The sequence below is a fragment of the Orbicella faveolata genome, unplaced genomic scaffold, assembly GCF_042242905.1.
Source record: "Orbicella faveolata isolate gen_17 unplaced genomic scaffold, um_ofav_v1 contig_12, whole genome shotgun sequence".
In the NCBI taxonomy this organism is placed as follows: Eukaryota; Metazoa; Cnidaria; class Anthozoa; order Scleractinia; family Merulinidae; genus Orbicella; species Orbicella faveolata.
Window position 1 is genome coordinate 25,805,246 of NW_028301539.1, and position 11,795 is coordinate 25,817,040.

Sequence of the window (11,795 nt, forward strand, 5' to 3'; positions counted from 1 at the left end):
AAAGATATGCTGTACAATTTACTGACGATGATCGGCTAATGGTGCAATAAAGACGTAAACTATGGTTGATTTTGTTGAACCGAAACAAGCGAACTGAATCTGTGAGAACCATTGAAGAACTCTCAGTAGAATTTGTTCCGCAGACTTTCGAACGCTATTTTCATAAATTTTCTGCTAAGAGCTAACCAGCAATTTGTACAAATACTACCGACAACCTGTATCTTCCAATCCCGCAGTATTTATAACATAACCGGCAAAGTTGTGTGATCTGATCATGATAAAGAAGCGTTATACTGGTATGTAAATAGATCGCAACTGTGCGCCGCTAACCAACACTTATTTCTCTTTCGATTTAGATGAAAGTCGAAGATTAATCCTTTAGAATTACATGATAACAAAATTTTTTGACTCACAGAGTTTTTCGAAGGTTTGGAAATCAGCAGTGCGACAAAGATTCTGTGCAATAGCGTCAAAAATATGACCGCGTAACATTATCTGCGGACCGCTTAGGGAACACATCCTTTTCGCTTATCCGACGAATTTCACTGCAAGCTTTAAGAACAATTTACATTGGTTATTTGGAGTTACGACTTAAAACGTGTGACAATGTGAAATCGGTAATTGTATGAAATGTTTCCTTCCGCCTTGCTTCCCGCAGCTTCAAAAATACAAGTCCAAACAATACGATTTTCAATCGATCGAAGCCAATGTTTTGGAGGTCATCAAGTCTCCAAAACTGCAACACGTACGTCGCTCTTATAAACATGAAGCATTCAACTGAAAGTAAAACACAAACTGGATTTAACAGAACAATCACACCTTGACAAAATACATTCTCGCTAAGGACAAATGTAAACGGGCTATAAACACGCGTGGGAATCTTATGTTTAGTTGACGAAATTACCATCCAAAGCAGTCCTCGAGTTTTCTTTCCTACTTTTCGTTTGCCTGCTCCTCCACTTCGTATCTAGCTTTCCATTCCTAATATACAAGCAGCTCGTCCGCAAAGAAGTCTTCCCCTTCGTCGCTTGAAATATTGTAAATTGCTCTCAAAGCTCTAAGCAGTGAGTTCACGGTTGTCGAACGTGCTAGATCGAAGTTTATTTCGGAGTCTTCCGAATCGAAACTTACCTCTGACTCCAGTGACGAAAAAGAAATGATTCTGAGACAAAACTTGGACGTTTTAGTGCCAAAATACATCGGAACGATCAGTTTTGTGTTCCATTTTCTCGAGCAAATACAGAGTGTTGACTGAGGCGCTATTGTGTTTGGTTCCTGGGTAGACGTCATCAGGTACCGCCGCCCCAGCTCCCTAAAACGCGGTCGTGAAACACTTCAAGCGCGACTTTGAAAGGGCATAGAAAAGCAAGGATTCAACCAAATTCAAAAATTTCTTCGCCCAAATGCTTCAAATAAAGTCTAGATTCGTTTTAGCGAAAAAACATTTTTGGGGTTAGGTACACTTTAACATATCGCAGATATTTGCGATTGATATATCGCAGCGGATTTGCACAGTTTACGCAGCTTGGGATTTACGTATCACACATTTACGTTGGTTGTGATTTATAAATCGCAAAGGTACGTTGGTTGCTTGCGGTTTATGAATATATAAATCGCAATGTCACATCGCTTGTGATTTATAAATCGCAAAGACACTTAAGCGAATTACTAAATAACATAAAATTTAGCAAAATAATGGCCAAGTAATATAGTCGCCCCATAGTCGACCTGTTTATTTTATATGAAATGTTTTTTTTCTTTTCTCTTTTAATCGAGTGTTTCCAGCTGGTTTATTTGCATTTATTTAAGGAACACTGGAAAGCTTGCCGAGAACAACAACCTTGTCGATGCTACATCGACAAGGATAGGAAGCATCAACATCTTTTTGCTCAGCTAAGGTAAGTCAAATATGTATTAAACTGTTAGATTAAAATAAAAAAACTGCTAAGCTATCGGAGCTCCTGGCGGAGAAGATCCGTAGCTATCAAATGATACGTTTTAAAGAATTCCTGACGTTAGCTGGTTTTATAGAAAACCTGTATTCAATTGCGATCGCTGAGAGGCAACGAGCCGATATTCGGGGGATCTTAAAACTGGGGAAAAATTTTTTTAAAAAAATGTTACTATAACCGAACAGTTTACAGCACTAGAGAAAATAGAGCTACAAATGTGTTTGTCTTGCAGCCGACGAGTAGACCAAATATTGAATACTTAAGGTTACTCCAAACCTTCGCGGGGCTACTTTTTCCAAGTTTTCTTTTTTCCAACCAAATTAAAGTTCATTATTCAAGTTGCATTTTCCAAAAAATGAAAGTAAAAGATTAAAACGAGCGCGAGTTATTGGGAAAAAGAGGTTTAATAAACCTTCAAGGCATGTACTCCTCAGCGACCTTTTCGCGGCATATGGCTTGATGCAGAGATCCTATATCAAATACTTTCAATTTGAGATTTCATGTCCGTCAAGAGTGCCTTCTTGTAATCACGCTTCAGCAATTGCTCCTCGGTTTCTTTTTGTTTTGTTGCGCATCGCTTTTCCCCGTTTTGCCCTATATTGTTGACCACCGGCCTAAAACGTGACCGTGAAACGCGATTGCTTTACTGCGAAGCTCAACTTTCCATACTGTGAACGCTAGGGGTTCTGTACATGTTATTCCATTGGCTGGCGGCATTTTGAATTGACATATCTCTCTGAGAAGGTGTGATATGTTTATAAATCTTTAGAAGGCGAAAACTTGCACTTGTTTTTCGAGAGAATCCCTCCTCTTTAAATCGATTAAAAGGATATGTAGAATCGACGGTTTTCCGTGAAATTTTAAAATGTATTCTTTACCTAAAAGGCAACCAGTGTAATTTTTGCGAAACAAGCGTAATATGGTCATATTTGCGGCTCGAAGTTAGTAAGCTAGCTGCTGCGTTCTGTACTCCCTGCAGTTTAGTTATTTCACAATCTGAAAGTCCATAAAGAAGTCCATTGCAATAGTCAATTCTGCTTGTGACGAAAGCATGCAGAACCATTTCTAATTTATCTCTAGCTAAAAATTTACTTATTTGCTTAATATTGTGGAGCCAGAAAAATGCCGCGCAAATGCCGCGAAAATAAATGAGTTTAGAGATCTGTGCGAATAAGGAGGACGAATCGAAGCTAGACAAATGATTGTCTATTCACTGCACTCTAATTCAGGCACTATTCTATTACATCCAGCCGGGAAAATGAAAAAAAATCTTTTGGTGATAGATCTTTTAGTGTAGCTACGTCTACACTGTGGAACGCACTCCCAGTAAGCCTGCCCAATATTGATTGTATTTTAACTTTTAAATCTTTTCTTAAAACATTTATTTTTAAGTTAGCTCTTAGCCTTTAACGTTTGAATTACTTTATTATTGTTAAATTTAGTTTATGTACATATATTTAGCATATTTTGATATTGTAATGCGCTTTTGATCATTGAATGTTAAAACGCCACTAACCCCCCCCAATTTTTTTCATTTAATAAAATTTAGTAGTTTCTCTGATTACTACAGCGAAAAAATTATCTCGATTGATAAAATCCCTGCGTTTCTACAGGCGTTTAAACATGTAATTTCCATGTTCACAACCGCGCAATATAAATTAATAAATTATTATGATTATTATTATTAAAAAGAAGCGACTTTTTCAAAGCAGTTTAGCTATAAAAAACTGCGAAAAAACTTTTCTTAAAAACGTTGTCGGACGTTGTCGGACGTTATTATCAAGTAAAAGAAAACCAGTATGAATATTTTATAAACACGAGAAAAACAATGGTTCATTAAAAAGAAAGGTAACATAGAAATATGCTATAAGGTGAACAAGGAGTTTAGCACTGAAGGAGTCACTCTGAGTGTTAAGGTTAGGCCTCAGTTCTTTGATGAATAGCATTTCGTAAACGAGGCAGTCAAATTTCCCCTGGCACTTCTTGAGAACAAGAAATTGGCCCTCATTAAGAAGATTTTTGTCACCGTGCACTTCTAAAAGGTGTTTACCGATGGCCGAATACTCGTGTTCGGCAATGCGTTGATGAAGGTGTCGGGCTGTATAACCAACATAATCTGCAAATAATAAAATGATAAGTAATATAATCTACACGTTGATGTGAGCTAAGTTCAATTCCTGTCAGTTGCCTGCCTTATACAGGTAGTAGAAGATCTTTAAAACAAGAATTCGCTTCTCTCCACAGACAGACGGGTAATTACTTCGAACAGCCATACAAAAAGAGAATAGAGCTTCAAGATGTCTGAACACAGCTTTGAGACGTCTTTTGACCACCACTTTGAGAAGTTATCTTTATCTGAGTGCATACCCTGGATGACTGTAGGCTTAGTTGAGTCTATTGCTATAGTAACAATCAACCTCTGTGCGATAATTGTTTTTATAAAAAAACCTGATTTCCGCATGCGAAGCACGCATCTCTTGATAAATTTGGCGGTCATAGATATGTTGGCTGGAGGATTTGTTATGTATGGTCTGTTTTATTCGGTTGGAACATTTTGTGATGTATGGAACTCGCATTTAAATGAAGGTTGGGCAAATGATATACCAGATACATCCTCCCAGTTTTTCCCTATTAGTTCTTTATCAAACATCACCATTATTGCTTTAGAACGGATGCACGCGACATATCGCCCGTTCATGCATCGCTTGCTGAAGAAATCGGTGTACGGAATAATAATTGCCGTTGTTTGGGTTACAACCAGCTTCGTAGTAATTGGCCATGCCCTTCTTGTTCAATATGGAGAACCTTCCACGCGTTATTTCTTATTGATTTCATTTATTGGGTTGTGCCTTTTGATTATTTTTGTTTCTTACGTGTCCATTGTTATTAAAGTCCGTTGGGGAGCGCAGCTTCAACGCCATGGTGCAGCCAGTAGAGAAAGAAAACTGACCATGACATTGTTGATTGTGACTGTTGTATCTCTACTTCTATACCTGCCATTTATTATATTACGTTCGGTTTTTAGCAGTGAAGTAAAGAAGGACTTGTCCTTTTCAGAGTATTTTCATTTATTTAATGTAATGTTGGCTTTTTATTACGCCAACCACCTCGTAAATCCTATATTATACGCTATCCGCAAGCCAGAATACAGATCAGCTGTACTTGCACTTTTTCGGAATCGACCACAGCGAGAAAGACGTGTTGCAGATTTACCTCTCCGTAACAAGGAAATAATGGGAAGTAACAACGTAAGGTTATTGCGCATTAAATATCTGGACGAAACCAGTTCTTAATTGACTTGAGAACTTGCAAGTGTTGTTGTTTAGATTAACCAGCTAAGTCAGTTGAATTTGCTGACCAAGTAGTTGCCAATTTATTACAGATTGTAAACAATTATTGGATGCGGTTTAGATGATGTCTAGAATAATCAAGGCCGAGGTAGGGGTTATTAGTTGAAACCGAAGGATGAGGCTGATAACCTTCACCGAGACCTTGATTATTCTGGATATCACAAAAACCGAATCTAATAACTGGTTTATTATACATTGAACGAGAAGAAGAAAAGGAAGTCATGTGTTTGCTTCTTCACTGACGGCACGCAACAGAAAGCGTGCGAACTTGACATGATTACCCTTAGAAATCATGCACCGCGGTCATACATGACATGATAACCCGTGACCTTGAGTGTCCTTGACGTGATTATTGTATAATCTGCAGCTAGATGACGTCACAGGCGTTGATTTCGAAAATTCACTGTACGCTTTTGGCCAATCAGAAAAGAGATAGTGAGTTCAATGTATAATAATAGAATAATCAGGCTCTAAACCTAATAAGGCCAGGGAGTGGATTAATTTAGCTAAGAGAAATGTGTGGTAATGATATAACTAACACATACCAAAATGAGATGTGTAAATTAAAGAAATCAAACAAATGTAGGAAAATAACCTAATAATAATAATTGCAACGTTAATAAAAAATAGTCTTATAACTGAAACTGGAAAACAATCTAGTAACTCGGTGACAACATTTGTATCCTAAGTAGGTGACCAAAACTTTATGTTATGATATCTTTAGTTAAGTAACGAGTTAATTGCCCGGTATACGTACTATCTTGAGTGCGATGATATTTTAGATTTTCCAGCACTCGCCATTATGATAAATGCCAAGTTTATATCGATGCAGAACGCGAACTGAGAAAAGCATCCTAGGTTAAGTGATGCAAAATAGCCGAAATCGACGAGCTCGCTGCTCAAAACCACTGAGCGCAATAACAAAAACGAATTATTATCTATTTTGTTATGAATTGAATTTTATTTATAGCTCTGTACGGAATGTTTCGGTTTCCGAAAGCAGTGGTGTATCCATAAGAGGCTCAACTTGTTCATATTACGTTGCTATTCTGTTCACGTCATAGAATCTTTAATAGAGGGAAATATCCCGGGGGGGGGGTGCCCCCTTATATGGGCTCTAGAGAAAATGAGGGAGACTCCTGGTCAAGTTATTTATAGATGGACTCTCGAACGGAAGTCTGTTTTCCGAGACGTCCGCATCAAGACCAACCTCGATCTGATGTTTTTAGAGTTATGGCGGTGCGTGACAAAAAGCTGTGATCGCGTTTGTTGAGAACCATGTATTTACCTCGTGATTTTTAGCCATTTAAGACATTGAAGTATTTGGAAAAGTGCTTATTTAAATGTTTGTGTGTTCAGTGCAGTTATATTAATCAGTGTCCTAAGTTCCAAATGTTAACACTATTTTCCGGCAGCCATATTGGTGTCCCACAGAGGAACACCAACATGGCGGCTCCATATTAGGCTTTGTAAATTTGCGCAGAACATTTCGACGAATATCTCAACTTTGCGACAGCGCACACACCTTAAACTTGACAAAATGTCTTCTTTATTTATCTTCTATAATATCACAATTTCTTGAATTTATCCACTGAATGGTTTTTGATTTTATTTTTTATTGTGTGACAGTGAAAACGCCCTACGGTCCTGGGCTTATCTCTCAGCGCCTCACGTGTAGAGGATCCTACTCAGGCTAACATAAAACTTCTCACGTCAGTTAAGGTGGCTCGAACGGAGTTTTGAGTAACGATACTTTTCTCCTTTGATCGACTAGAGCATCACCATTATCAATCCAACAGAAAGTCGACCGTTACCGGCGTGCTAGAGAAAGATAAAACTCAGTTTCAAATGAACATACCGCGTTTACCAAGATCTAAGTTACCACGGAGACATTAGGACGTCATATGCCATTTTTCACGAGACCTAATAGCTTACCATTAAGGGGTAATTTTGGAAATGAGAGGTCGGATCTACGATCTGACATAGTTGTCTAGACGATGGCACAATTTTAAAAGGTAAAATTCTCAGAGCGTTTTCAAGAAAATTGCGATTGAAGTTTCAAGGTGTTTTTAAATGTTATTGTAAACTATCGCTACAAGACTTCAGTTAACGGTATTTTGGTACTAAATGAATCTTACAACATCTTATTACCTCTAGTAAAGATCCCGGAGAAAACCCTTTGTTTTATTTTCTGAAATATTGGCTTGAATATTAAGTGATGTGGGGTGTTATTTACCTTTTTTTTTTTTTTTTTTTTATCAAAGATTGACCCTCGAATTGTGTACTTGGACGGGAATGTAAAAACAAAAAAACACACACACTCGATGATTTTTTTAAACTTGGCCCTCAATGAGATCAATCAATATTCAACGTAATCCCTAAATTTCAAATTTATTGAAACATTTGAAAACCACGTCAACTCAGCCTCAACTCAGGCCAAGGTGCTATTACTTGAAAAGTATCGATCATTTGAATCATTTTATTCACAATCAGAAAAACGTATTCCTCTTCTCAAGGACCGTCTTCCATGTACCGGAAAATTCAATGCGAATAAAATAAAATGAATTTGCATTGTGTTTTAGCTTGCCCAATCGCAACAGGAAGATTTTCAAAACGAATTGATCTTTTCAAAAGTTTGCGTTATCCGGAAGGCCCAGGTGCATTAACTGCGGTAGTAATTGATCTTTTGAAAAAAAAGGGGGGTGGGGGTGGGTGGCTCGAAGAAACACCGTTTTCTTATCTCATTAGAATTAGTTTTTAATTGATTTCCTGAGCAGCAGGGACCCTTCGGGCACTCAACTCAAGGCCAACTGTTATTACTTGAATAGTGATCGATCATTTCAATCATTCTATTCAAAAGAAAACACAATCAAGAAAGGCCTTTTTGTCATCTCAGTTCAATTGTTTATAACTGCTTCCCGGCAAAATGCAGTTTATGCTTTCGGAAAATTGCTTATTGAAAAGTTTGCACAAACGTTTGTCATCAGGTAAAAGTTTGTTTTCCACCATGTTTGGCGGCCAATTTTCACTTTGCGTGACAATGACGAAAATGAATTATTAAATTTGTTGTGGTGGCCCTTTTGAGAAAAGATTTTTAAAAGCGCTTTTACATACATCAGTAAGAAATGTTTTGTTGAGGTAGCTTAGTGTTTGCTAAGTTTCAGGAAACATTTTTTGTCTCGTTATTGCTCTTGCAGGTTCTTGACACTCGCCCACGTCTCTATCCATAAACTTGACAAATAAATGAAGAGAAAAGGAAATGAAAAAAAGCCTCCCCACAAAAGAATTTTTAAAAACAAATAAATTCGATTGATATTTTCCCATTACAAGAACAACCCGCGCAAGCTGGCAATAATAACAGATATTAAAATGCCCCATTTTCACGATTTTGGGTCGCCTACTCCTAAATTAAGGCAGTTTCCATCAATGTTCATTTCTCGTTGGCACCCTTATAAACAAAACGACAGAGAGGCCACATTTGTGAGGTCGCGGACTTATTTATCAGCGCCTCAAATCGTCTACAGCCTCAAGGATACGCCGATATGAAAATAAAAGCTGTTTCTCCAGATCGTCGATTTCAGTAGCCCTCTCTTACCTACTTATATTGATCGACTGTTGACGTATTTGAAACTTTAAAAATTTCGGTTGAAAAAACTACCCGAAAACTGCATAAACCTTAATTTCGGTGAAGTTGTTTATAATAATCTATCATATCCCTGATTCTTGACTTGATTTATTGAATGATTAAGATAACAAATTTTCGATTCAATGATAGTGGAAAAGCAAAAGACTAGCGCCGGGTACGTAGTCGACTAATAATCGCGACTCATCAAAATGTTTCCTTTCTCGGGAGGAATATCCTTAATTTAAGACGAGGTTGGTCTGTCCATTTCTCTACTGTGACTCTTCGTGTATCGTGTGTTCGGGAGAAACAAGTTCTCCTTCCAATAACCTCAGGTGGCTGAAATAGTAACATTTCGTTTGTTCAGGCTGGCTACCCCGTCTGCTCGGATATTCTCTACCGTCGGTCGTGCCTGAGCGGCTGGTCTTACAAAATGGCCAACAAGGTTTGGCTGCCTGACTCTGAGCATTCTGAAATGAAGAATTGGATGTAACACGAAAGGAGAATAAATCGTCGTGGCTGTCAGAAGCATGGCGGTGTTGAGCGCCTGCCCTTGAAATTCTTCGCTGCGTGCAACAATGCTGCAAATGATCAATGGAAACCTGGATAAAATGTAAGCTCCACAGATTTTAAACGTCAGATATGTAAGTTTTTTCTCCTGGCGTTGATGAAAGGATGAACTTGCCGACTGTAGAATAGTTGGCGCGCGTAACGTCTTAATGACACGAAAGAAAGTAATTATCACTAGCACGATCGCTTGCGTATCTAGCTGTGTAATTGCTGTTAAGTAAATTAGGATAAATTTACCTTGTTTCGTTCGAAAAGACTTAGGCTGGTTATAAGGAAACCAGGTATAGCAAACAGAGGTCTCTTTTCTTAAAAGTACGAGGAGTACAGCAGTAATTATGAAGGCCACAAGCCAAGTAAGTGGCAGAATTTTCTTAACGTTTTCCGTTGATAGCCGACGACGTAATGGACGAACAACGCAATCGTGGCGATCTATTGTCATAAGAGTTATAGTTAACGCATTTAGCGCTATGCAGCCGACTGAAAGAGGAAGACCAATTTTACACAATATCTCAGCGAATGATAAATGGCCAGCCTGAAGGTAACTGACGACCGTTCCTGTTAACAGGGACGGCATACCCAAGAGCGATGTTAGAACACCAGTCAAAGAGAGATGGCGAGCAGGTAGTGAGGTACTTTGCGAAGGTCACGGCGTCTTCGAATCAGATTACACACGAAAGCGTTTCCAGAAGCTCCCGCCAAAATCAAGATCGACAACATCACGAGGACTGCGATGGAGAGACCTCTTGGCACTGGTGTGAAAGAATAACTTTCCTCCATCAAGGTAGAAACATTCGCATTTGTCGAGTTAGGCATTCTTCCACCCTGACACTCAGTGCTAAATTAAAGTTTTATCTAAAGCTATTACCTGTTATATTCTGTACTATTACAGTACATTTAACAATTGAGGATGACTTCATTCATGTCCAGGAAGTAAAATCAATTATCATACTAAGCACCAATCAGATTGTTGGTTTATTGGCTTCTCCCACAGTGCACGCAAATAGCCATAATGTTGTCTTCTGAGAGAAAGAGAAACAGTTACGAAGCTGACAAATGTTTTTTCAAACTTGACGATAAAGACAACTCGCATTTCATGTGCTTAAAATTAACAAGGGATGATTCCCAATCAACCGGAAAATTCGGTTCAAATAAAATGCAAATGAGGATGCACTATGCTTTAGTTTGCAGCACCGAATGATTTTCACCATGAATTGATCCTTTCAAAAGGTTCGGGTTATTTGGAAGGCCCAGGTGCTGCGATAGTAATTCATACAATTTGAATTATTTTATTCACAAGAAAAACGTGATCGAAGCTAAAAAACAAAGAACGTTTTCTTTTCTCGTTGCCATTATGCTCTAATTGATTTCCTGAAAGATCCGGACCTGGCGATGTAAACCAATAGGCCTAGGATGGAAATCCCACCAATTAAACTTCAGGGTATTGCTTGTTCAGAAAAAAAGCACAAGAGATTGTCGTTAAGTATTTTTTTCCCTTCATGGTTGACTGCCAATTTTACTTTCAGGACAGCGATCTGAGAAGCAAAAAATGAATGCTTAGATTTGCGCGGCGGCTTTTGTGACGAGAAATATGGGTTATTGACTATGGGTGTGAGGTCAAGATGGCTGGATATTGGCCAAGTTCGTTTTTTGCGTGTTTATGAAGCGAGACGGTGTCGAGCTGTATTAACTCGCCAAAAGAGAACGAGGCCAATACGCAGCCATTTGATCGAACAAGCTTGGTCAATAAAGGATTTACTATATAGCTTTCAGGAAGATTTTTAATTTGTCGTGTATTTCTCCAGATACGGGCTTCTCGTTTGTTGAATACATACAGGAGAGAGGCGTTTTACAAAAGGTTTGTTTAGTATTTACCACTTGATCTCATCCTGAAGGTTAGGATTCAAGCGGTTCAAGTTTTACAGCTTCAGTACGAGTTAGTTCAAGGGGTGAATGAGGTACTTTTCCTTGAAATAAAATGAATTACCACATGTACTTGACGTAATAATATAAAAGTTACAATTTCTGTATTATGATTGGCTAAGAATATGTGAATTAACCCCAAATCAGTGCAGAAAAGTAAAATTGAGTGTAAAACGATGAAACTGAAAAATTGAGCTCGAACAGACAAGACGGCGGACAAAAGATTAACACTCTATATCAGAATTTTAATACAAAGAATTGATAACAATTAAGCAAAGAACAAAGCTCAGCAAATATAACTAAGCTAGTTACCGCGAATTGAAATGTGTAAGATAGGAAATAAATAAAAAAGCCGCGAGGACAAAAGCATGAAGTTAAGCT

At 38.1% G+C, this 11,795-nt stretch overlaps 1 protein-coding gene and 1 pseudogene across 1 annotated transcript; one reads left to right on the forward strand and one right to left on the reverse strand.

Moving 5' to 3' along the window:
• Positions 1-1,601: 1,601 nt before the first annotated feature.
• LOC149117345 (uncharacterized) lies at positions 1,602-5,261 on the forward strand. The gene is made up of 2 exons (XM_089283002.1): positions 1,602-1,898; positions 4,197-5,261. Exon 2 carries the CDS (start codon positions 4,250-4,252, stop codon positions 5,243-5,245), a length of 996 nt encoding a protein of 331 aa, XP_089139128.1. The 5' UTR covers positions 1,602-1,898; positions 4,197-4,249; the 3' UTR covers positions 5,246-5,261.
• A 3,756-nt stretch (positions 5,262-9,017) lies between these two features.
• On the reverse strand, positions 9,018-10,328 carry LOC149117346 (neuropeptide Y receptor type 2-like; annotated as a pseudogene).
• Positions 10,329-11,795: the final 1,467 nt, after the last annotated feature.